The sequence below is a fragment of the Agelaius phoeniceus genome, chromosome Z, assembly GCF_051311805.1.
Source record: "Agelaius phoeniceus isolate bAgePho1 chromosome Z, bAgePho1.hap1, whole genome shotgun sequence".
Taxonomy (NCBI): domain Eukaryota; kingdom Metazoa; phylum Chordata; class Aves; order Passeriformes; family Icteridae; genus Agelaius; species Agelaius phoeniceus.
The window spans coordinates 31,968,846-31,996,184 of NC_135303.1; the positions used below are offsets into that span (position 1 = coordinate 31,968,846).

The 27,339-nt window shown below is 36.9% G+C and overlaps 1 protein-coding gene across 4 annotated transcripts in view; it reads right to left on the minus strand.

Annotated features, from left to right (window-relative positions):
- Positions 1 to 4,610: 4,610 nt before the first annotated feature.
- The window catches only part of AP3S1 (adaptor related protein complex 3 subunit sigma 1), a 28,647-nt gene continuing 5,918 nt past the window's right edge, over positions 4,611 to 27,339 (minus strand). The window contains exons 4-7 of one of the 4 annotated variants that reach the window (XM_054652913.2): positions 19,342 to 19,413; positions 15,070 to 15,177; positions 12,129 to 12,170; positions 5,780 to 5,918 (exon numbers count right to left, since the gene is read on the minus strand). In XM_054652913.2, the coding sequence (XP_054508888.2) occupies positions 12,135 to 12,170; positions 15,070 to 15,177; positions 19,342 to 19,413 (216 nt within the window). In that variant the 3' untranslated portion in view covers positions 5,780 to 5,918; positions 12,129 to 12,134. Of the gene's footprint in view, positions 5,919 to 12,128; positions 12,171 to 15,069; positions 15,178 to 19,341; positions 19,414 to 27,339 lie in introns of all 4 variants that reach the window. The other 3 variants (XM_054652911.2, XM_054652914.2, XM_054652912.2) reach the window with 3 other exon arrangements.

A 27,339-nucleotide genomic window follows, 5' to 3' on the forward strand; every position in this document is an offset into this window, starting at 1 on the left:
TCCCTCCTTTGCCTGCACTACGGTTCCAGCAGGCAGGTCCACAGAAGGGCTTGTCTCTAACCAACCTTTACCTGCCCTTGATTTTAAAGTAGCAAGGGAAACCTCAGCCAGGATGCAGATGTCTGTATTAACATAGTTCTGTATAGAAACATATTCACAGAATCACTGAATGGTTGGGATTGAACAATAAAAGTCACATAGTTCCAACCCCCCCCCCCCCCCCCCCCCCCCAGACAGGGACAAATTTCACTGAACCAGGTTGCTCAGAGCTCTTTCCATCTTGGCATTACACACTTATAGGAGTGGGGCACCCACAACTTCTGTGGGCAACCTGTTTTACTGCCTTACCTCCCAGCCAGTAAAAAATGCTTTCCTAACATGTAATCTCAACTCACTGCCTCTCAGTTTGAATTTATGTTTTGTATGTTGGCAGCACAATCACATCTTGCATGACTGCTCAACACCTTGAGGAGGGACAGCAGCCAGGATGTGCCCTGCTGGACTTGGCTGTAGTACCTGTCCTGAAAACACAGAAAAGACAGACCTCTCTGCCTGTGGAAACAGACTCTGTATGAGAGGCAGGCAAGCAATGACACGGTAACATCTCAGTGTCTCAGGAAAGGAAAGGAATTATGAGTTCTGTCCTATGACCCAAACAGTTCTCACATGAAGTAAAACAGCACCTCACTCAGGAATGGGATGGCTGCTTGAATTGTGAAATATTTTTGCTGTTCTGGCACATATCAGTAGAGCAAATTATTGCAATGATTATTTCAAATGCACAGTCCATTTCAGTTTTGCTTCTTCTGCAGACTGCTTGGCCAAACTTGTTCAGATGGGCCTTTAGGGAAGACGATGTGGGTGCCAGACACTATGTTCATCAGTGAAGTTTCTCAGGTGTACAGAGAGTGCTGATCACAGAGGTATCCTACCATGCACACAGGTCATGCATTCACCCAGCACACATCCCAAACTGTGACATTCGACTCACATTCCACAGCAACTCTGCTGGCCGAGTCAACAATCTTATAAGAAGAAGGTCTATGGATTTATCTGTGAAAGCTAACAAAAACTGAGGGGACTACAGAGAGGTGTCTATCTAAGCAGCTCACAGGCTGCTGTTGTTACAGGCCTGTGTTTACACGCAGCTCTGGTAAGAAGCTTATAATCCTGTTCACTAAGAATCTGGAGAGGGATTTGCTCCACACCTCCAGCAGCCTTTCTGGCTGGTTTTACAGCAGAGCCAGCACAGAAAGGGACACCCAAAGTCTGTGTCTGTTGCCAAGTCTCAGAAGAGCCCAAATGGGCAGGAAAGCAGTGGAACATGTCACACAAGTGTGCCTGTCAGTCTGCCTCATGGGATGGACGCTGGATCAACTCCAATGTCCCTAGGATTCCAGTCACAGGCATATTTGCTCTGTGCAAAGAGAGGGTGTCTTGACCTGCGGTTGCTCTTGGGTCACACTGCACTCCTACTGTGCCACAAGACCAAAACCAGCACACAAGAGATCTGGCTGCCAAGCTAATATTCAGAGTGACAACCCTTGTGTTCTTGCCCATAGAACGAAAGCACTGCGTATTTTGGAGTAATCACTGAACACCAAAATTTGCAAGGACAGATAATTTCCCTCAATGGAAAAATATTTATGATTTGTTATGGTAATTGTTATCAGCAAATAACAAAACAGTACTTTTTGTGAAATTAATTGTTCACCTTTAGTCAGTTTTTGGCAGTACTCAGTTGCTTTGCTTGTTCTTCCTAAAAATTATGAAAAATCTGTGCAGAAGTTGAGAAATATATTTTCTACAGGACCTAGGCTGTTTTCCTTTAACAGTTACAAGCAGACAATTCCTTTGGTATGCCCTGCATATGCTGTAATTCTGTATCAAGGAGTTTTATGAGGTAACCTTTAGAACTTTAGCAAGTTCTCATTTCACTATCACAGGCCTAAGTAAAACTCAAGACTAATTTTAGCATTTATTGGAACGTGCTGCTAGAAAGAAAAGGTCAAATGTGCTCACAGTAAGGCAGCACCAATGTGAATTTTTGGCTTGAACCTGTTTCTCCTTGCAACAAATGACTTTCTTCCATCTACCCACGTCAAGCAGAATGAATCTCAGCTGCAACAGCTGTTAAAGAAGAGGAATTCTGTATACATTTGTAACATAAAATTTCCCCTTTTCCCCATAATATATGGTGTGGTGTCCAGGGAGGAGAGAGGAACACAATGCCACAGCACATGTACTTTCTGTGCTGCTGATACCACAGACAGCATTCTCTGCCAACATGAGATACTTACCTTTTAACAAAAGAAGAGCCAGATATTTTTTCAGCAGTACTTACTGCCCCTGCCCCAGTAGAAAACTAGCTGCTCTGTTCCAAGTCTAAGGAGGCAGATGATAATGCCCACTCACCCTATTGAAATATTATCCTTTCTGCCCTTTCTATTTGGTTAGAAGAATCCATCTTGCAGTTCTAAGAGAAGCCTGGAGTTAGGAAAAATGGCTTTCAGTGATTCATTTACACACACTGGTACCCTTAACAGCACCACTTAAAGGCAGGCCCTATGGATTTGGAGAATGGCAAACTAGTTGTCTGTCTCCCACAGGTGATGGATGACTCAAATGGCCTTTTCGCCTTTTTAACAACATGCAAAAGAATGATGTCATATAGACATACACATATAAACACATAAATATCCACACAGTCACCTATATCTGCTAAGGGTGGGTTTTTCTGTTACAAAAGCATTAAAAACATTTAAATACATAATCAAGAGCTTAAACATTTAGATCCCACATTCCGTTTCCATTTTGAATCCTAAGCAGTGGTTGAGAGGAAACTGATGAAATAGGAAAAAGAATTCAAAAGGCACATCATTCTCATGAAGGTGAAGAACAAAAGCAGATCAATATTGTGGCAAGCCTATGAATATCTGAGTATGACACAAGGCAAGCCTTAGAAGGTAAAGGGAAAGAAACCATTTCCATAATTTCTATTAAAGCAAGTATCCCCTCTTCCCAGCAGTGTCTAACGACATGGTAAGAGGACAGTACCTCACCAGGCAAAGTAAAGATATTCCTCTGGCAAAGGGGTGGCAAGCAGACAGGTTCACCTACCCAGAGGAAGCCAACATGGTGTCAGCATCAGTGTTTATTTTGAGGGGAAAGTGCTACCATTGAGGCTCTTCTATGGATGAGAACTTCTCTTAGAAAGGAGTGCAATTTTACTGTGAAAAATCTGATAAAGTGTTTTTTCCCATCTAAAGATCTTCTGAATAAGGAAGCACCAACTCTAAGCTACAGCCTCACATTAAATATTTGCTGACTAGTCACAGAGAAGCTTCATGAAAAGCCTGGTGTCAACAGAAGAGCTGTTCAGAGAAAAAGTCTTTTGGCAGAAGACACATGAGATCAGAAAAAAAGCAGCACATGCAACAGTTATAAAACCCACAAAACTAAACCAAAAGAATTTAGAATAGCCATATAATTGTTAAAAGCAAAGAACCTACTGAACCTAGTTCACCGAAATGAAAGACAGGCTGGCTATTGACAGGTAAGTTAATCTGAAATATGCTTCATGTCAAAATGCATCTCAGACATACTTTCTTTTGGGTGTTTCATCCAAATAAAGACAGAAAATACTTCTCTGCAAGGAATGAAGAATTTTTTAACTACATAACCTTAAAAATCTGAAAAAGAACTAGAGGGAAGAAAGTGAGACAAAAATAGAGGACTCACAAGAATTTTTGAAATTCTGAGTTGCTTTAACAAACATCCCACAGAACATTCTGTGGGTCAGAGTACCAAATGTTTCAAAATGTCCTATTCCTCCTTTGGCAGGAGAACTAACCATATCATAACAGGGGCAACAATGAGGAAAGCTTTCAACATCATTACTTTCAATGTCACATGTGCCACGCATTAAGAAGATAAACAAAAGTAGGCAAAAGCAGGTGAAATGGTGAGTTTCAGTTTTGTACTAGCTAAGATATCCAATTTGGGAATACTGAGGAATACCTCATATGGGGATAAAAAATGGCTGCATATTTTACTCCCTTACTTTCTTTGGTGAAAATGATAAAGAGGCAGTTAATTACTTAAACCCCATCTGAAATTTTCAGAAGCCTCAAATTAAGAAATTCATTGGAAGAAGAAATATTCTTTTTGAGAGACTGGGAGAGAATAACTCTGTTTTTGAAAGCATTTTTAATATGGTGTATGTTAGTCAGTGTTTACTAAATGTAATACCAAGAATATACATGAAGTTGTTCTCTCCCCACTCCCACCTTAAGAAATACATTAAAATTCATTGGATCGTATAAGATTTTCTACTACAGAAATTATTTCTCTTTTTCTTTTCTTTCTCAAATACTCCTAAAGATGTTAGCTACTGTTGATCAAACAGAAAATATGATGTGCTTCAAAGTACATTTTATAGACTATGTCTTAATATTCAACTGAAAGGAAAATAACACTTACTTCACATCTGAAGTAAGGCAGGACATCTCAGACTGAAATCTGTTGTTCTTGATAGAGAACTATTGCATTTTCATATACAGTATCAACTAAATACTTCTTTGGAGAAAAAAAAAAAGACTTTGCAGGAATTCTTAAATATCCCAATGATATTTTTATTATTCATTAAAACAGACTTGTACATCACACAGAGCTTAAAAGCATGATTATAAAAAACAATCACTATCCCCCTTTTATGTTTTTTAAATCACAGAAGAGTTTAAGGGCTGAGCAACTTACGCAGAGGTGATAGCACTTAGATTTCTCTGAGATCTTGACAATACTATGTGTCTCATAAATCTAATTCTCAAAGTAGAGAATCACAATGTCACCAGGCACAGAGGCCCTATTAGAGTATCCCCAATTATCTTTCCAGAGTGCCTTCCTTTATCATATTATTTGATAGACTCTCATGTACAGGTTTGAGCTGCCCAAATATAAAGTCCTCAGCCCATTCTGTGCTTCTCACAAGACAGAGCAATCACAGGGCCCATTTTTTTCCCCTAGACAAAATCAGACCATCAGTGAAAGTCTATCAGACTGTGTAACTATCAACATGTATATGTAAACAAAAATCATCAGATCTTCGTAAAGGTAGTTTTTCCTTCAGTATAATAATGAACAGCTTTTGTGAGAAATGTAAAGAGCCAATATGTTCAGCATAATACCCCTGTGTAAGCCCTTCAGAGATTAAACTACAATATCAATGTCTGCTACAACATTATTTGTCAATATATAGTCAATTGGCTCCATGAATAGGAAATAATGTGGTTTATTGCAAACAGTAGACTTCAAAAAACAGGTATTTCGAAGTCCAGTTTGTTATGATTTTATTTAACAAAACATGAGTTAAATGTTTTCATGCAACATTTGCACTTAGGTCTTAAATAATCATGACAAACAGAAGTAGTTAAAGAACACACTAATTATAGACTTTGTGAATATACAAAAAAACTTCAGCATTATAGGTTATACAAAGTAAAGAACATCTTAAATACTTCCCAAAATACTGCAGCAGCTGAGACACAGTGATATGCCTTGCAAGGGCATAGGAATGTAATTTAGAAATCACATGGGAACTACCCCTTTCCTTTAATTTCACAAACAAGACAAAAGCAACATTCAACTCCACACACTGATTTTTCAGGTTATGTCTATGCAGTACCTTGAGTTTTATCCAAACAGTAAAAGTAAGACATGTTTATTTAGTAAACAATTATGCAGTAAATCTCTATTACATTTCTTCCTTGTTATTACCTGGAGTAGCCATGTTATTTAAAAGTGGGCAGGTTTGGTACTTTTATACTGATGTCACCAATATTAATATTTCTTGGGATCTCTGGCAGATTCATATTCTTTACAGCTGAAACAGCCCGGGCTGGAGCTCCTGCTAAACCAGCCTGTATATAAAGTGAGGAAAAATGCAAGTCAGGCAAAGTCAGTCACAAGAAGGTTCACCAGCAATCTACACAGACAACTAACTTTTCAAGTATTTCCATGGTTACACAGTTAGAAAAACCACATGGTAATTGTGTTTGGAATGAAATGGGTTACTTGAAAATATTAAACCAGAAAGAGAAAACAGTTCACATATTCCTCTTTATATGGTAAAACGTGTAATGTCAACTGGATGGAAAAGTATGAGAGGAAGGAACAGGAGGCTTATCCAAGCACATGTAATGTGCATGTCACAGAACAGACAGTCTCAAGGTGTTGGGTGTCCAGTGTGCTGCCTTTGCCTCTTACCTATGCTAAAAAGTTCATGTGGTTCACACTTGACTAGCATTGGTTACAGGTTCAGAATAAGTAACCTCAAAGTAACAAGGTGCTGAATGTCAGTTAAATCAATGAACAAACACAGACACAGACACACACACTTGTGTGTGTATATATATATACACACACACATACAAAAGTACATATATATGTACACACAGAGGTATTTCAAGGTGGCTTAGACTAAGATGAAAAGGATAAACACCCTGCATTTGTGGTTGATGAAGAGCATGCAGACAGATTAACTCTACAGCCAAACTAGAATAACCTGTTTCCCACAGTAACTAATTATACACTAACATATCTGCATCCCCTTGAGCATTACACAACATAGGTGCTATTACACAGCACCTATTTTTTATTAAAGTTCTCTACTGCATGCAGTGTCTTTGCATACAAAACTAGAGCCTTTCTGTATAAACATGCAAGTTTTACAACAGAGAATTGCTGACTTCCATTTAGTTATGCTTTTAGTTAAAGCAGCTGCCAAGTTTGCACACTGGGGTATATTATGAAATGCTAATAATTTACAGCTCAGAGGCCTGAAGACATACCAAAATCATCTTTCCCTGTTGCTTCTGAAAACACCTATTCAAAACCTTGTTATTTTAAGGACTATTAAAACAAGACTGTTAAGTGTTACTACTATTTTTGAAATTGTGAAAAAAACAGACTATTCATTTTAGGTATGGAAATGTTTCTCCTGAAAGTTCAGATTCCCTATGCAGATTTAGAATTTGCAGAGTGATTTTACTTCAGGCTTGCCACAGAAGTGTAAAAATAATTTTTATTTTTGCAAGGAAATAAAAAAGCATGGGACATTTTTATAAGAAGAGCCCTTATTAGCAGAAAAAGGTATCATATTACAAATTTTCTGAATATGTCAAAAGAATTAACTTTTATTTTAATGTTTTAAAAATAAGATTAAAAATATTCAGAAACAAAAAAAGTCACAGTGTGATTTACTAGTTTTACAGTGTGGCATCTTACAGGTCCACTAAAAAGGAGCAATCCACAAGAAACAAAGCAAGATGCTAGGAATTAGTTTAAAAAGATGAAACCTGTAGAAATGGAAGATCTTTAAATTTAGGTTTTTCAAAGACTGAAGAAACCAGTCCATTTGCATACAAAGTATTTCTGAACAAGAAATACAGCAGAATGAAAGCAGAAAAAGGTTGTGTCATATGTGATTATTAAAAAGCATTGGTACATTACTACCACTCAAAGTATAACCTTTTCAGATTCTTGGTTTTCACTGAAATTCATTGCAAGTGCAGGGTAAAACTATTGAGGCGTGCATCTGACTTCCTCAGTGTCCACCTGGTCAACTTCACAAAAGGAGACAGACACCCCACACACTTGTCAGATAACAACTCTACTTTTTGAAGGCTATGAAAAAAAGATATTTTCTCCTTTCTACAACTCACTTTTAAGAAATAAAGTCAAGTTAACATCAGATTTTCACTTAACATCCTACCTACTGTTCTTCCTTCTCCCCTTAAAAACATAACCCAAATCAAAATAAAACTGATTGAAGCTTCTGATTTTGAACTAGCCCTTTACATGGAAAGGCTAAAGCATCATAAATCCCTAGACTTTAGTCATGGGATGATTCCCAGAAGAAGAAACAGAGACCAGAAAGCAATAAGTCATCCATTAACCATATCTTCCCTGTCAAACTCTCCTATGTGAGACATGCCAAAGTTAGAAAAAGCATGTGGGGCAGAGAAGATAGCTCAGAAAACTGCATCTCTGATGTTATCAAATTTGCTCTCAATTTGAATCATCAACAGAATTATCTGTTCTCAGAAGTACAGACTAAGTAAAACTCAAAAAGTGCAAAAAAGTATTTTGAAACCCTCTTTTTCCTTCATTTTCCTTAACATCACCAAATCTGTCAGGTCATTCACCCCAGAGGCTCTTTCAATAGCAGTATTTTCTTAAAGGGGAAAATACTAGCAGTTTTAAGAAATGGAAGTATCTAAAATCTGAATAACCCTGAATCTGCAATAAGTTAAAGGAGGAGTATTAACACTGCAATTTCTTTCTATTTACTAAAAAACAGTGCAGAAGGCATGAAGATGCCCAACACTGTCTTGTTATAACTGAGAACTTGGAAATACTAATTTTAAATCAAGAGGTAACTTCCAGTGAAGTCTTATTGGATAAAACAATAAGACTTTTATTGTTTTATCCAATATTCTTTTAATGCTTTTAATTCTTTAAATTCTATTTGCAGTAATGGAAGAAAAATTCATTAAGCAAAATAGGGCAATGTAAACTGTTTTCCACTGAGAAAATGAAAATATTAATTAAAAGCAATGAATTATACAATCTACAACTGAAGTGGTGGGAAACCAGAAAAATATAATAAGTAATGACATGGTAGCACATGGCTGGCAATTCAAAGGACAGGTGCCTTCTGGGTGACTTGGATGGAGATTTTTTACCCTAACTTAATGGAAGTTATTTATTCTTAATGGACAAATAACATTTTTAGTATAACTGGTTATTATTTTTACCTACCTGCTACTATCCTCTTTATACAGACTTACAGTCCCTGCCTCCCGCCCCAATGGCATAGGATACAATGGAGACACAATTGAGAATTATTAAAAATACCACAATTGACACAACCACTGCCCTTCCACCCCCCTACACAGTCATAACTTCCAACAGTCACATTTCATGAGGACCAATCTGGATCAAGATCAGTGAAGATCCCTGACAAAACTGCTCTGATTGTCAGATTACCTCTTTTTTTGACAGCAAGATTATCTTTCACTATCACATGCTGGAGTAGAGATTTTCAAGCTATTACATTCTCTTCTCCTGGAATTCTCTATATTAAGTGAGTTTGAAGGATAGCGTATACATAAAATGCATGGCATAATGCTATTTAGCACAATTAATGTCCACCCTATCGAGCACAATACATTTACACAGCATTTCTAAGAGAGAGCAAACAGCTCATAAAAAATGTCTAATGGATCAAATGACTGAAAAGCACTTGAACTCCCAAGCTGGATAACAAACATAATTCAAATGCTATTATATTTTAACTCCTTAGCACTCCTTTTTAGCATGTCAGGCAGTGAACTAGTAGCAGAGTCCTTCCATTTCTTTTACTGGAAGTGAACTGTATTTACAAACAAAGGTACAACAAGTAGTACTTTCAGCCCTGTGTGCTTTTGAGGCATTTTCTAGAGACACCTGATTAATACAGCTTCCACTGTAACACTGAACTCAACAAGCTCCACCTGCCTTTTTGATCATGTAATTCAGCAGGTAAGTTGGTGACGTGCAAAGAAAAAACTGTCCCACTTGAAAAAACAAAACATGTAGCAAGCTTTAAACATGCAGTGAGAATGATGAATCGTCTGTCACAGCAAGCAAATGACTGAAGCAAGTGAAAGTGAAGCTTCTTAAGACAATTAATGCAATTTGAGAAAGACAATATGAATTGCATACAGCTGGTATAACAATAAGCCAATACAACACAGTTTTGCCGCAGGTCCTTTGTACTCTCAAATTCATTTGTTGTTGAAGGATGTGCTCTAATGTTGAAATGCTGCGTATTAAAATTTTAGGTTCCATTATTGCAAAAAATGCTTGTAAACATGTTCATATACTTTTAGAGAGCAATACAATATATGCAAAAGAAGATACTATTTCATAGATTGGAATAGACACATTTAATAACAGGATTTTTACTCGACTGGTCCTAATCTATCAAGTGAGAAACGTAAGCTGTCATTAATTTACTTAGGTCATTATTAACCACTATAGGAATAAATTTTCTTTGTTCTCATCATCACCCTTTCTTAGAATGCCCAACTGGTAACTTCATATCAAAGTGCTCCCAGCAACCCTGTTTTACTCTTTAAAAAGAAATTCAGATAATCTGGGTAAAGTGTTGCACATCACAAACATTGTTAATATGCATATACAAATAAAAATGTTACAACTATCATCCCAAATAACTCTACACAGAGCTAGCTAGCACTAAAATAAATATATAAAAAACCACAGCCTACTGGAAAACAAAATAATGAAGGCTAACACTGCAAAATAAGCCACCCTTTTCCAGATACTTCAGAGGTACTACGACCTCTCTGCTGCTGGTGTTTCATAGCAATGCTTCTTTTCAGAACAAGTATGACTTCAAAGCAGCAGGGATATGAAATCATGAAAGGATGCGATACATAATATAAAGGAATGATCATGTCCCCTGCTCATGAGGTTAAATAAATGAACGTAATTAGAGAAAAACCAAAATGAAGTCTGCAAGTATATCAAAATGAGGCCAAACAGATAAGAAGACTTAAGACATACTCTTAGAAATTTTAAGCACTTGAATCACAAAAAGAGTAATGGATGGGAATGATTAATTATTTGTTTGTTTGTTTTTCATTGCCAGACCCAAAAATAAAAACAGAATATGTGTGAGCAGAACACAGAAAAAGAAAAGTAGCTTTGCACAAAAAGAAAAACAAAAACAAAAAGAAACCAAACCAAAAATCTGAGATCAAGCTCCCTAGTGTTACCAATAAAATACAGACTGTATGTTACAAGTGTTAGTTAACATATTAGGCAGAGGAAGGTCACGTCCTTGATTTTCTTCATGTGCTGTAGCATACTTCAAATTTAGGTTAAAATGTTGCATGTTACCAAGAACTATTTTTAGCTAATGCTTTTACAACTCAGTGCTACTAAATCCAACTGCGGAGTTATATTTGTTAAATCTTAATTGTATTGTCGTACACTATACTAGGAAGACCACAAAAAAAGTAAAGAGCAAAGATATTAATAAATTAAATAAGTTTCAATTGCTTAAGATTCCACCTGTTTAAAATACGTGCAGTTTGAATACACAGAGACTTACAACAAGTGGAAATTAATTTTCAAGTACTGCCATTAACACTGACTGACATTCAAACTGTTGAGCTAAACTAAATGCTTCAAACAACAAATGGCAGTGACATTGACCATAAACTGAACTTCAAACATACAGTCTCCTTCTCCTTCTTCTGTTCTTGGCTAACATTCATGTTCAGGGACTACAGTTGCCAGGATATCTTAGATCAAAATCTGGACATTCAGATTATAATGACAGCAAATGTACATCTCAAGTTGAGTACATACTGACAGCCCTTCTCATGTGATGTTCAACATCCTTAAGGCTGGATCATCAACTTTGGAAATTCTACATCAACTTTATAAATTGCTCTGATAATTTTATTCTCTCTATACAGAACGATTTCACTTTGCTGGTTTTTGTGCTAGGGTTTTTAACGTTTCATTCACCTGAAGCTTTTTCTGAAACTTTTCTTTGCAAGCAGGTAAAAGTTCTTTGTTTTTATCTGGAAATAGTAAATGGTGAAGTAAGAGAGTTTGTATTTTTTATTTTAGATTATCAGGGACAAAATTCTCCCATCAAAGGAGTTATTTGTATTATGTCATCATATCTTACTTTGTTATCTGTGTATTCCTTTTTTATTGAGATTAATTAAGCAGGATTTTTTGGCTAATATTCACACAAGTTCATATTCTTTTGTTTCTTAACAATGATACAAAGAAAAGTTAAATTCTAAAATGCAGGAAGAGAAATAAAATAAAAAATATGATGTCAATGAAAAGCTAGTAAAATACACTATAGCCAATAAAAAGATGAGGGAACTACAAGAAACTAGCACAAAAAGTAGGCTACAAGGACTAGTATGGGTATTTTTACACATAATTTTTGAGTCTGGCCTACGTAATTTATTGCCTTTGACATCATTTTGCTTTCCCTTTTTGTTAAAAGTACATTTTTTTCTAAAAGTCAGCAATACCTTTGTCTACCTGTCCTGTCTGGGAGACTGAAAGATAAAGGTCTGTAAGAGAGAAGAATGGAAAGAGCCAGAAAAGATCAGGAGGTTCAGAAAAAAAATGAGGCCCAGCTTAAAAGTCTAAATCACACGCAGTTGAACACTCCAAATAGAGAAGAGGTAGCCCAGGTTTACCTACAATACTTCCAGAAGCTCAGAATAAAATCCCAATGACCCCTCTCCCAAAGAATTCCCTCCCTTTATCACAATGATTCTTTGGCTTTAGGATTGACCAGAAACCCATTCACAGATTAACACTAAACTGAAAGGCAGGGAAATGCATATAATACAACATTTCTCAGGGTAAAAATAGTTTCTTTTGTAGCCCATCCAAATAATATTAGCTCAATCACAAATGTAAGCTAGGGACTCTCTTATAGTGGTTTAATTAATCTCTGTTGAAAATATTCACAAATTCCTCAAGCTGATAATTTTGGTAAGTACATGTAAATTTAATAAATACATTCAGACTTTTTCACTAAATTCTAACTGAAAGCCTGTTTAGAAACCTAGTGCATAACTAAACAAATACCTGTCGTTAAATAGCTAAATTTTGTATATTACTGAAAGCCAGATGGGCACAAGAAAAACTGAAGTATTTTTCTGAAAATGTAACCCAGTTACAGCTTTATTAGTTTCATCATTTCAGCTATAAAAGAAAAGGCCACTTAACATTAAAATAGCTCTTTTGTAAATGCAAGAGGCATGATGGTGGTCTAAAAGCCAAAGGGACTAAAGCAACAGTGCTGTGGGGCACAGGTGGCACTCGTATACACTACGGACTACATTAATACTAATTTCTGTATTTTATTTTTTCTAATTAAAGAAAATGAATAAGATTCATTAGTTTTGGTTTCTTAGTGACCAGCATTCAAAATTTATTAAGTTATTACTTATTTTGATTTACATGGATTTGCTTGTGTCTTGAAAATATGTGTTCAGGAAAGACATACTCAAAGATTTACAATCTTGATCAAAAAGACAAAAAGAAAAGAAATAGCAATCAGGAATTTTCTGCGGATATACATTAAACAAATGATTAATGATCTAAGGAAACATCAAGTATTGTGATGTATCTCAGCATTACAGTAACAGTTAAATTTGAAAAGAAATAGTCACTGAACTAAGGAAAAAGAAAGTATTTGTGATGAGCAGACTGAAATGTTCTGCTTCATCTCAGTCACCAAGTGTTTTAATTTATCACTGCTACTTTACCTTCTATAATTCATTGCTGAATGTAAAGGAACAAGTTCCTTTCGCTTGGTATATACTTCAAGTTCTGCGTGGGTTTTTTCAGATCACCTACCATCTACTTTTATACTAAAAGCTCTTAAAAGAAAGAATGACTTGTTGATGAATAATGGAACACAGCAAGTATTGCAGCTGGCTGCACTGAATCGATGTGTTTCAGACGACTAGTCAGAGATTGGTCTACAGTTGATCTGGTAACAGAATTTATGTAATTAAATGCTTTCAGATAGAACCAATATGAACATAATACATGGTAGAGCACAACTGCTGAGCAAGTTCAGCTTTTGGGAACACGACTGCTTTTTTATCAAATGAGGAAAAGTGTAAGTATACAGAAGTTATTCAAATATAATAAAAATTTAGGAGAATAACTCCAAATATTCATCTCTGTGTTCAGTGTTTCATTCTGAGTGCAAGAAAAACATTAAAATGAACACTTTGGACATGTTCAAAATCTACTAAAGAATCCTTTCAGATGCATATAGCTATGTATTGTATCACATCATACCTAGCTTTTTATTGTTTTTCACATGTTGTTGACCGGATATAGTTTGGAAGTTGTGCAAAACAAAGAATTTAAATGCATTCAAAAAACTTGAGGTGGCACAGCTTGAAACTGCAGAATTAGAACAGTATACACTGTACCACAAAAAAACTTGAAAAATTCATTTTTCTCTTTACTGCACTTCAGTTAGAACGAAGAAGCTCTCTTGGTCCTCTCCTAAAATGCCATTTAGTTCATATTTATGCCACCTGGCAGTCTGCTCAGCTGACTTCAACTTCAGAAAGTCTCCAATTCAAGCAAAGGCCTGTTTAGAAACTTGGATATTATTATTTTGATGTATTCCTCTGTGGAATTACTCCCATCCTTTAGAATGTAGCGATATATTAGCTGCATTTTGGCTTACAAGGCACATATGGTGACGTTAAAGGGACGGTAATATACTGTATCAAAGATAAAGTAATTCTAAGATCCTTTCTTGTTCTAAATGTCTTTCCTAAACACAAATTAAACAATTGTTGAATTGAAAAAGGATTCCCAAAACTCTTATGTGATCCCTCACTTAGCCCATTATGGATGAATACAGAATATAATTTCTCACTTATTGAAGACCAAAGGCTCAGATTATCAAAATTGCAGAATTCATATTTACTTTGAAGTGTCTAAAACTGGGCTTTAAAGTCTCTCTAGTCCACTTCAGTCCAATTTATTTCCTTGTGTTGCAGTATTTCTGCAGCTATTTATTTCAGGTGCTTAGAAACATACTATCAGACAGGAATATGTAGTCTTGGAAGACACACTTCGTTTCTTTATCTAACTTCATTTAAGTGCTGAAGTCACTAGTCCAGCATAACAAGTAGGCTGGAACTAAAAGGTTTTCTATAACAGAAACTTAGAGAACTACAGAAGTATCTTAATAGCAATGGTGCACAATGCAATTAGATACAAAAAGTAAAATCTAACCAGCAGCAACTAAGCAGTTTATTACTTCTGATGAAAGGTACAGCACCCTGAGATACACTGCAAATTTTAGTGCTATAAGCAGGCAGCTTACACTATTTAGTTTGCCATGAAGGACGAAGAGCATTATATAGCATGCATTTACTATAACCCTGTTTTTAGTTTAGAAACTACACAGTGCATCACTCTTACCTCAGATTTCTCCAGTTTATTTTGAGCATCAATCTGAGTGACAATTTCATTCATATTGGTCTCCAAAACCATTCCACCCATAACCATTTCAGCCAATATATTATGGACCTAAAAGAGACCAAAAGAGAACTTAAAAATGAAAAATATCCTACATACAATCTGAAAAAATGGTCTAGGTACCTTGATACAGGGAAACAGTCTGTAAGTCGTTTAATTAATGTTAGCACTTAATCTAAAGCCAGTTGGAAACAAAGCTCATCATATCATATTCCTTTCTCCAGTATCTTCTTTGTTCACATCTCTTACACACATGCTAAGAAACTTTCCCATTCCTCTTTTATTGTTCCCATTTTCCATCCAATTATTAGAGTTTGAGTTAGCATCAACAGGAGTAGCACCTCTAGGAAGCAGGTCCTACAAGACTAAACAAATTGCTCACAAGTAGATGTGTAAATACTCCTCCGGGCTACACCTGAGAAGGAAGAGACTCTGACCCTCACCCATCACAGATCCCAAGATTTGGCTAAGAAGTAGAATTGACATTCCCAAGACACCTGATAAATATGGAGTCTTCAGTACCTACAGCTAAGACTGACAGCTAGGACTCAAACTGCAGAAGCACAGAAACCAGCTGAGGACATTGCTGAAATGGGTATGTTTGAATATCTCTCCTCCCTGCAGCCCTGACTTGAGGATGAAAACTCTGGTTCATAATTGCTGCTTCAGAGTCTGCATTCAAACCATAATAAGACTTGGTTTGGGTTTTTTTCTTTTTAAAAAGGCATCCTTCTGCACACTTGCTAGTAAAAATCCAGGGTTACCATGTAATGTATAATATTTTAATAGTATATTAGTATTTAAATCTGAAGACAAGGAGTATTTTTCTACTTTTCAGAAATAAACATGTACAATCTGGTATCTCAAAAGCATAATTTTAACTACTATTCTGGACATTCTCCCAATTTCCCCATGAATCAAGGATAGAAGTAAATCTCTAAATCAAATAATCAGAAGGCAGTAAATCAAAAACCAACACAGTCCTTGCTTTTGTGTCATACCTAAAAAACAAAATTGAATTTGTTTCTCTGATACTTTTTAGTGTATTTCTAAACAAGTTTATAGTTAATGTATCTAGCTAAGGTGAAAACAGCCCTTCTTCAGGCCCTTTTGTGCTCTTCCAAAACCTTTCTTCCTATACAGTTCTTATTCCTTTGCCTCCAGTATCTAGAATATTTAACTTCTTCCTCAATGCAAACCACTCCATACCTTGGGTCATGCTTCTTACCTTTCTCTGCATTTTTTCCTGCTTTCAGAGTGCAATAGTGAAGTATAACACATAGCCTTTAAAAATGTTCAAAGCATAGATGGCTTTAAAGAAGCTTGACTATTTTGTCTTGCCCCACTTTTATTCTAAAGGGACAGCTTTCTAAATAACAGCATTTAATTAATTTTATTTGGTAATCTCCATATGAAAGGAAATCACAGCTTAACTAATAAAGTTACATAAGCATCATAATCCATTGACTCCCTCCTCTTAAATATTTTTGCTCATATGTAAGCAGCAACAAGATAAAAATAAACAATAACTGTTTTTTCTTTTCAAATTGAAATTCATTGCATATACATATTAAATGTACAAATACACCTTATTGTCTCTATCTTTTCTTATTTAAAAAATCACTAACTATTTTTGCAAAAAAAAACGACAACAAAAAAATCATTAAAAAAATGCATTAAGTGGAAATGAAGTGCAAAAGAGATAGTTAGATAGATAGATTTAATACACTTCAATAGTGTATTCAAAATAGTATTTAAGTGAAAGACTGAAGGCACAACAAATAGATATCTTATATTCCAAAAGGGATCTGACTGTTGAGAACATCAACTTTCTAAAATTTGAAATTGCTGGTTTGTAATAACAATTTTGAAGTGTTTTTACAAAAATCAAGAGTGCTTCCTATTTACATTCGATGCACTCTCTAAAAGCATGAATGCATATTCTAAAGAAGGAATTTATCAAGAAAAAAACTCTCTCAGGGAAATTTGGCAAACACATTTTCTTGTCTTCAAGAAATTTGATTCTGAATGGTTCACTCATCTGGTTAGATAATAAACTCTTGCAAGAAATCATGATACTCCCAGAGATATTTCAATAGGTGCCAAAAACCAGTGAAAAAAACAAAGTATTCCCTTACATCCCTAGCTGAATGTATTCTATTATTTTAGTTGTATAATAGCTTTCAATGATGCCTTTTCCATCAGAAAGCATTAGGCTCTTGGACTCAGTAGGACTGAAATAAACCTGCCCCTCCTCCTCACAAGACATGTGAAAATGTCTTGCTCCAGCTATAGCAAGTTTTTTGGCTGCTTGTAATACAGATGAAGAGAAGTTAAATTCTCTTCTGTATGAACTACACTCCCCAACACCCCAAGTCCTCATCTGCTACAGCACATTAGAAACACTCATTCCACCTATATTCCATTCTCCAAATGACTTCATCATACTCTGTCAATATTCTTGAATAAGCATCTGTCTTGGCTCCGGGTTACTCTAAGTCACTGCTGAGTCCTGTACAATTATAAACACCTGAGGAGCATAAATATTTCCTTACAGAAATACCACATAAAATACCACATAGTAACAGCTGTTGAGATTACATAGTTTAACTCTTCTACATGCCACCTCATCTTTTTACAAGAAAAAATGTTGGTTTAGGCAGCTCTCACAAGAGAATTGCAAGAAAGCAACCTCCCGCAGCTCCATCAAGAACTGAAGACACAGAACAACTCTCATTCAAACAACTTAGCCAAACCTCACTTTTCTCAGTATCAGACCACTCAAAATACAAATATTTTAAAGACTTCACCCCTAACAGCACCCACACATAAGCACCCATTATAACCAAGACTGTCAAGATCAAACAGGAGCAGTTCCTGTTTTTCCCTTTTGCAGACTTCAAATATATTAACAAGAAAGAGAAAGTTAATGCATACATCTGAAGGCTCAGTGCCTTATTATGCTTCTTGACAAGCTGACCGTATCAGCAGTTTAAAAAACATTTAACACTTTAATTTAATTCTCACAGATACATCTTCCTGTTTTGTTCTCTGACCTATAAGAATACTGATGAACTTAAACTGGACGGGGAAAAAAAAGGAAGAATCAAGATGACATCAAATTAGTCACAGCTGCCCAACTAATGCTACTGTACAGTTGGTGGCAGCCTTGCCTTAATACAGAAGTTCATGTCTCTATATTGAATTCTTTTGTTCATTTACGCTCAAGTTAAAAATCACTGCACTGGTTAATGTCACATTCAGAGCTCTTTTACTCAAGGTTTCACTGGCTTTTATTGTGAAAATGTATTATTTTTACTAGAGTATCTAACTAGTATTTTGGGTTCTTTCAGATACCTAACTTGGTATTATTTTCAGTCTGCTTTTTCTATCTTACTTTTCCTTTGACATCTTTTGCTGTTGATGCAGAAAGATGTTCACAGATGGGGAAAGGCAAATGCACAGAAAGCAACAGTAGGAACAAAATGCAACTGAAGGAATAAATTCTGTATATTAAATTCTCAGCATTTTAGGTAGTACACCAAGAAATGCCAAAGTCTTTTTAAATGAAGGGTGACTATAGTAAGAGAATTTCTCTAAACTAGATTAGTAAGTACAACACTTGTTTCTTATAGCTGGGAATATTCAAACAGCATTGTTTCCAAGTGTCTGAAAAAAGACAGTCCGTTTTGAGATTTTAAACAGAAAGAGCCACACAGCATTTCAATTACATAATCATAGCATATTAAATGCACCTTCCATTCCAACATCTGACCAAACACCGTCATGTTGATTAAGCCACAGCAGTAAGTGCCATGTCCAATTGCTTCTTGAACACCTCTGGTTATGGTGTCTCCATCAGTTCCCCAGGCCATCTGCTTCAATGCCTGACAACTCTTTCAGGGAAGAGGTATCCAACTTGAGGCCATCTCCTCTTGTCTGCCCATGGTTACTTGGGAGAAGAGATCAACCCCCACCCTGTTACAATCTCCCTTAGAGTGGTGGTAGAGGGCAGCGGGGCTCCCTCGAGCTTCCTCCTCTCCAGCCTGAACACCTCCTCCCTGCTCCCTCAGCCACACCTCACAAGACATACTCTCTAGACCCCTCATCAGCTTTGTTACCCTTCTTTGGAAAGTAAAGCAGAGTTTAATATCAAGTATCAGCTGAACCGAATGTATTACTTGATAAAAATATTACAGGATGTGATCACAGTACCTTGTCTACATGGAAGATTAAATCCAGCTCACAGACATTTTCAAAACATTTGTCTAGTGTTTCCACAAATACCTGCAAAGAGGGGAAAAAAGCACCAAAGGTCAATCTTTAACAAAAACTCTGCAGTTCCATTAGGTGTGAGGTTTGAGAAAAGCAAATACAGAAATTAAACAGCGGTCAGATCTTAAGGCATTAAAGGCACCTACCGAAATTATGTGATTAACATTACGTCAAAAGGATGTTATCTATGTAGAGGGCAAAACTGTACGCACAAGCCAATTTAGGTTAAAACTCTGCTTAAAGTCACACAGTTTTAAAAAACAGATACATCTTGAAAAACCAGTAACACAACCTACACTATAATTTTCTCAGCTGTGATTTAAAGTATTCCTTCCCATTTCATTAGAACTCAAGTATGAAGCAAAGAAAACCAGCTTTTCCCATCATTGTTTTTAGTAATTACTGCATTGCAGGCATTTCCTAGTTAACCAGACTGTTAACTTTGCTGTTAAGTGTCAACATCACTCCTTCCAGCAGCAGGACAGTACAGACCCACTGAATCCAGGATGAAAAAGGCATCTGTCTTAATGTCACACCTCCTGATCCTGTCAGGCATATTACCATATAAATTTAGAAAAGTCTGTAATAGTTCACACATAGGCAAATAAATCCTTCCTGAATCCAGAATATAAAAGCATAAAGATCCAAGCAGCTACTGCACTCCAGCCCCTGATGCTCCCTGCCAGATATGGTCTGTACATCACCTTCCTCTGGGTGTTTCTGGAACAGATTCCTTGGCATTTATGTTTGTACCTTGCTAGACCAAGAGCAACTGATCCTCACTTAGTCCAGATAATGAAATGATAATTGCATTTGCAGTCCTGAAGTTCCCAAATGCCAATCACCATGTGCTTGTGGTTAGTACTGTCAGAGACTCCAGCCTTATAGAGTTGTACACACAGTTCCCTTTCTCCAAGGGATAACTCCTACAGACACAGGTTTTGTCAAGATCTCTCTAAGTTAAATATAAGATTGAGCTTAGGGTCTTCAAAGTAAATTTTGGAAAAAAATGTATTGATCTTTTATTAATGGCATGAAAATAAATGGCAACTTGTTGGAAATTGTAATCAGTTTTGTATGTTTCAAAGCCATTTTCTCACAACATGTATTTAATATTATTTATTAAGCTGTCACTGTATGCAATTTTTTATTCAATTCTTAACTCAAACATCCTAAAGAAGCAGTATGGAATACAAACACCTCATTTTGACTCTCTGTTCCACATGATTTATGAACCCCACCTTAGTATTTGAGAGGCACCAGATTTCAAACTGCCTAGGTCCAGGCACAGATCTGACATAGGTCACAGAATTGTTTAGGATGGAAACCTAAAGATGAGTGAGTCAAAGAGGTAAGCTAGGACTGCCAAATTCAGCTCTAACCCAAGTCCCTGAGTGCTACATCTAGATGTTTTTAAAGCACTAGGCATGGTGACTCCACCACTTCCCCAGGCAGCCCACTCCAATGTCCAACAACCCTTTCAGTGATTTTTTTTTTAATATCCAGTATAAACCTCCCTTGGCATGGATTGTTTCCTCTTGTCCTATTTTTTCTTTCTTGGGAGAAGAGATTGAAGCATCTCTATAACCTCCTTTCACACAGTGGTATAGAAAAATAAGGACCCCCCAGTCCTTCTTCTCTCCAGATTAAACACCTCCAGCTCTCTCAGCCATCACTCCTTGTAAGACTTGTGCTCCAGCCCCTTCACCATTCCACTGCCTTTCTCTGGTCTTGCTCCACCCCCTCAGTGTCTTTCTAGTACTGAGAAGCCCAAAACTGGACACAGGATTTGAGGCATGGCCTCACCAGTGCCCAGTACAGAAGGACAGTTGCTGGCCTCACTATTGCTGATCTAAGCCAAGCTGCCACTGGCCTCCCTGGCTGCCTGGGCACAGCTGGCTCATGTTCAGCTGCTGTCACCCAGCACCCCCAGGTCCTTCTCCACTGGGCAGCTTTCCAGCCACTCTGCCTCAGCTTGGAGCGCTGCAAGGACTGCTGTGACCCAAGGGCAGGACCTGACATTTGGCCCTGTCAAACCTCCTACAACTGACCTTGGCCCATCCCCCCAGCCCATCTGAATCCCTTCAGCAGATCAACATTCCCACCTAGCACAAAGTCATCTGCAAACTGGCTGAGGGAACACTCGAACCCCTTATCCAGATAATTGATAAAGATATTAGAGAGGCCTGGCACCAACACTGAGCTCTGGGGAACACCACTGCTGACCAGACACCACCTGGATGTAACTCCATCCACCTCCACTCTTTGTGGATGAAGTCCTCCTTCTACAGACATGTATTTTTATCTACCAACCCAGGGAAACAGATCTGCTTGACATCACCCATTCCCAAGTGTCTACCTCGCCTTATCAACAAAGATTACTTTCACATCTTAATTGCTGATCTTCAGATCCTGCTCAAACTGTAAAAGAGAGAATTATCACACACTGCCCTTGCTATGACTACTACTATTAAAGTCTTTAAAATGTTGAAATCAAACTATAAATTAACTAATGATCCATGCATTTAGACTATCCTTTAATACCAAAAATACAAATCTGTCACTTAAACTATGAACACAGAGCATATTAAGAGGCAGACTCAGGACAATAAGGTTTGGTGACAAGTTAACTAAGAAAATGAATATGCTTCTGTTAAATTATACTGAAGCTAAACAAAGCAGGGATTTTTCTTCAAGCAGTTGTTAATTCAGTGCAGTAATAACAGTCTTCTGTAAAGACAGGATGTGAGCAAACAAAAACAAACTAATATGTTAAGCAGAAAAACTACACATTTGACAACGTGTGGTGCAAAACAAATCACCAAAGATGTTCTCTTACTTTCCTTGCACCTTAGGAGAATGCAGTTACAAGAACAGTGCTGTTTGACATTAGCTGCAAGAAGAAGATTGGAAACAGTGTAAATGCAACCTCTGACCAATGGTTTTAGTTACAAGAGCTAAGAGTTTGACACTATTCCTCATATAGTCACCAACTTTGCACATGATTCACACGCTGACATCTGTCTAGTTCCTTGGAAAACAAAGGAACCCATTAAAGACAGACAACACAAGAATCCTAAAAACACCCCCCCACACATGTATTTAGTAGCAACATGCAGGCTCACACATCAACAACACAGAAGTTTAACTTTTTTGACATTCTTCCAATAAATAAAGCTTCTATAGCAGCATTCATTAATTGTTGGAGCAGTTACTTTTAAACCTTTACCTATTACACAGCAACCCCATCAGACACAAATTCACAAATCTCTGTCTACAATGCATGACCAGCAATGCACAACAAACATTTTTTAATCTAAGGGAAATCAGCTGGCACTGACTATTCCTTCACAGAGATTTTTCACTGACCAGGGATTTCTCACAGAAGCTTTGGAAATTTCCCCAATCTTCCATTCATGATGGCAAGTTCACTCAGAATAATGCCAAAAATTACAAGGTCTAGACCTATTATAAATTATCTTTTAAAACACTAGCCAGCAAGGAAAACTAGATTTTTTTACACTAACATTTCTTGGCCTGTTTTAAGATGCCTGCAATAATTGAAAAGGTAAATAAAATCAGAGTCACTTGCATCTGAATTTTAGTTGAGTCAAATGAATTGCACACTGAGGCAAGCAGTGCTAAAATTTAAGTACTTCAGTAATCACTTCAAATGCTGCAGACTTGTAGATCAATAACCAGAAGAGAAAACACATCAATTGCTTTGACACACACACACATCAGTTCAGATGCACCATATGATGTTACTGGAAGAGTAACATAAATAAAGGAGTGAAATAGCAGGAAAATAAGGATGCATGCAGAATTAATTACTAGCTCCCCCTTGTGCTTCATTTTTGAAATTATAATCTTTTATGGTAAAAAGAAAAAAAAAACCATACACATCTCCATGTAAGTAAACAGAAAACATTAAAAAAAATGAAAACCCCCAAACCCCTACACCTTTCTTTTGTAAGAAATATGCTTAAATAAAGACAGATACACACTGGGAGCATAAATTATACAAAACAAACCACAATATTTTTATTGAATATATGCAAGTCTGGAGCTCTCTCTACTCAGTCATATGTCAAAACAAAACATCACCTTTTCGATGAAGGGCTTATTTTTAAAATAAGCAAATAAGATAAAAATGGAGTAAATCATACATTAGTAGGAAGATAACAAGGGCAGCAGAAAACTCAGAACACTTAATCAATTAAATGTATTGGACATAGATAATGTCAAATACTAACAAAAGCAGGTACAAAAGATAAGCTAAAAACAACAGGAGTAACTCATACCAAGAATATCACCTTCTTCTTCCTTACCTAAACAGCAATGGTAAACCTGAGGACAGAAGTAATTCAATCTGCCCTTGGAGAGCTCTCATTTCAGTCATATGCCTCTCTGTTTTTTATTTAATTAGCATAAAAGCATCTCTGGTCAGGATCCTTTATCTTTAAGAACTGAGAAAAACATGTTACATAAACTGCACTGCACTTCCCACATGCCTCTCACTGAACACCCTTACCTTGAAAGGCTCCATTGAATTTCCCATGGAAGACTGATCTCTCACAGATTCCGCTGCTTGCTGACTCATTATGTCTTCAAAGTACAGCTATGGGCCAAGACACTCACAAATTCTTGGAGCTGACAGAGGCTCTTAGGTCCATAACATAGTTAAGGTACCACTGTAAAGACCCTTCATTTTTTCCTTATGGCAGTCTACAGCTAGTTGTGTTTTCACACATATTTTTCTTCCATGCAATAAAAACCTTACACTTCACAGGCTAACATAAAGATGCTTAAAGAGCATGACAGAATTTACAGAATCCAAAAGACTGCAAAACCTAAGCATAGCACAGATGCTGACCTATCTCCAAATTCAAGAAAATAAATAAAATAAAAAGAAACTTGTGTTTATATTTAGGAAAAAAAGGGAAGAAAATGGTCAAAAATTAACAAAGTGAATTTGCCTTTCCAACTAAGAAATCCAAATTGAGACAGTATCAAATCTGAGGCAGAGTCCATGATTTGTAACGCATAAAGCATATTCATTAAGCCTGAGTGAAGAAGATTTACCTGTGAAACAGCTCTGACCTAATGGTGGGATAAGTGGCATTCACAAAAGTATCTTAAGTATGATGACAAAAACTTTCTGCTGAAAAGAACTGCAGACTACCATATGTAACCTAATCTCCTATGCATTTACCCAGTTTACATGACAGAAACCTCAAAAGTGCTATACTGAGTTCTAGCTTTCTTTCACCAGTTTACTTTCCATCACAAACTACTACATATATCTACTTACTTAGTCATACATTATATGTATGTCATAACAAAGCCCAGATGTCTTACTCCTACCTGTGTTATCTCTGAACTACAGTAAACGAAGATGTATAAAAATGGTTCAACACTTTCAGGAAGAAACAAAGCTTATTTGCTCCAGTCAACATCCGTGTGTATATCCTGTTAGTCTATGCTGCATGTGTGATTGACAAGTAGTAAGAAACTTTCTGAGGGCCCTTTGTCAGTAAAAGATACATTCTGATTGCTACTGCTAAGAGGATTACAGAGATCCTTCTTCTGAGCCAGTCTAGAAATTAAAAATATTTAATTAATCTCAACACTCTTAATATTTAACACATCTCTAATTACCATATGCTATAATCAAATGGTTGAATGACAATGTGTAAGAGAATTTTGAATCCTCAACAGCTGTAGGTACTGTGGTGAGACTGTATGATTTATAAAGAAAATCATACAAGTCAGAAAAACAAAATATTTCTACAAATGGAAATAGCATTTTTATTATTTCAGTTTCCTTTAAGCAATTATGTTGACATGTAATTAAATACTGGGGCATTTTTGGAAACAATGTGAAATACAAAGACTAGGAGATCAAAATCTACTTAAGCATTTTTGGTACAAGAAGCAGAACATTATAGAGAAAAGTTTAAATTCTCTAATTCAAAAAGTTTGGGGGCTATATAATTATGGGTAGTAGTAAGGGATTTGCTTCAACATCTGAACGTACAATTCAGGTTGCACTGTCTACGTATGAATATGCTTCTTTTCTCTATTCATAAACATTTTGCCTCTTCCAAGTAAGAAGACACAATATGTGACAGGCAACTAAGCAACCCTGTAAAACAAACTGCTAGGAACAGGTAAAACCATCATGTACCTTACTCGTTAACACTGCACTGTTCAGATACTGCAGAATGTTCAATGACCAAAGATCATATAAGAATCCAGATGGGAGTTTTCCTTCCCTCCTACCTACACAGGCACTCTTCTGGATCTACTGTCCAGAACAGCAACACTGGAGCAGCTGTTCTGAACAGCAGGAGGTGTCTGTGAGAAGCTATGCAACTTCAAGAAAGGTCTGCAGGGAACTGGGAGGCCTTAGAGACACACAGTGTTTCCACAGTGAAATAACCAATCGATACAGTCCCACATGTCAGGACAGATTTTACTTATGTAATAAACCAATTCTCTTGATGTGCAAACTTTTGAAAGGCTTAACAGTAAGTTATATTTACTCTTTTCTAGATATATATATGTGTGTATGTAAAAGAGATCCATTTTATGCAATGACATAAATCACTTAATGGTGTGAAACTGTTTTTTGCCACATCTGAGTTCACTAAGAGTGAAACTGTTTATTTGCAAGTTTTAGGTTGGAAAAATCACTGATTTAGTCAGAGGCCTCTTGACCTAGGAGCATTCATATTACTAGGCATGGTAGTTGTTACTAGGTTGATAACAGACATATTTAGCAGTTTAAATATTGCCCACAGCACCAAGCCTGCCTGAGTTTAAGAAGCATTTGAACAATGCTTTAAGGCACATGGTGGGATTCTTGGGGGGTCCTGGGCAGTGCCAGGAGTTGAACTCAATGATCCCAATGGCTCCCCGAGTTGGAAGGAAACTGTACCTGGAAGCCTTGCAGAAGACATTCTGTTTGAGGTGTCAGTGATCTTGAACAGGCCATGTCTGCTCTACTGGGCTGAGCAGGCCAGATCTTAATATAATCTATAACCTGTGATGTCCTTGGCAATAATGAACTGTAGGAAAGGAATGTACTGATTCTGACTAAAAGACTGTTGCATGTTTAGGGGTTAGACATCCACACAACACAACCTGAATAGACACAGAGGCCTGTGCTGTGCTGCAAAAATTCCTTGGCCAAGGGATAAACTCAGCTAGCTCACTGTAACAGGAGCCTGCAGGCAGCTCCCACGTGGTACCAGCAAGCATGCCACCTGCATGGCCTTGCCATGACCCCAAACTGCAGCAAGAAGTTCTCCTGAAAATATCCTTTAGCAAGAGCTGTTTTACTTTGAGGAAATTATATAATAGCTCAAAGATTCAAAAGAGGGAGAGCATCTCTCCACAGACAGGATCTGCTCTGCCCTGCACACTGTGGGAAAACCCAACTGGAATCCACTGGGTGCCACATGAAGGTGGCATGTCCAGCACCTGAAGGGCTGTAAGATTTACCACCTACACTCATCTTCTCACTCAGCTCTATTAAGCAGTATTCTTATTAAACCATTTGTGCTGTTGAGCCTTTCTCACTGAGAAAAAGAATGTAGGCTTATGGACCATCTTCCTCCCGAACAACTCCCACCCTACCCATCCCAATTACCTTGGAGCAGAACACACACCTAGGGGACCATTTGCCCTCCTTTTCTAAGGCATACCTGTCAAAAAGCTCATGAACCACAAGGAAAATTTAATCCAAAGAGGTTTTGGACATATTTATGCATTATACTTATATATATATTTATAGTGAGTAAATATATGCATGCATCTATGTGTGTGTGAGTCTGGATATATATTAATATACATAAATATAGACATATACATACAGAGCATTGCCTATCAAAGTTCTCACGATCCACACTTGCATAGCAAATGTTTGAACTA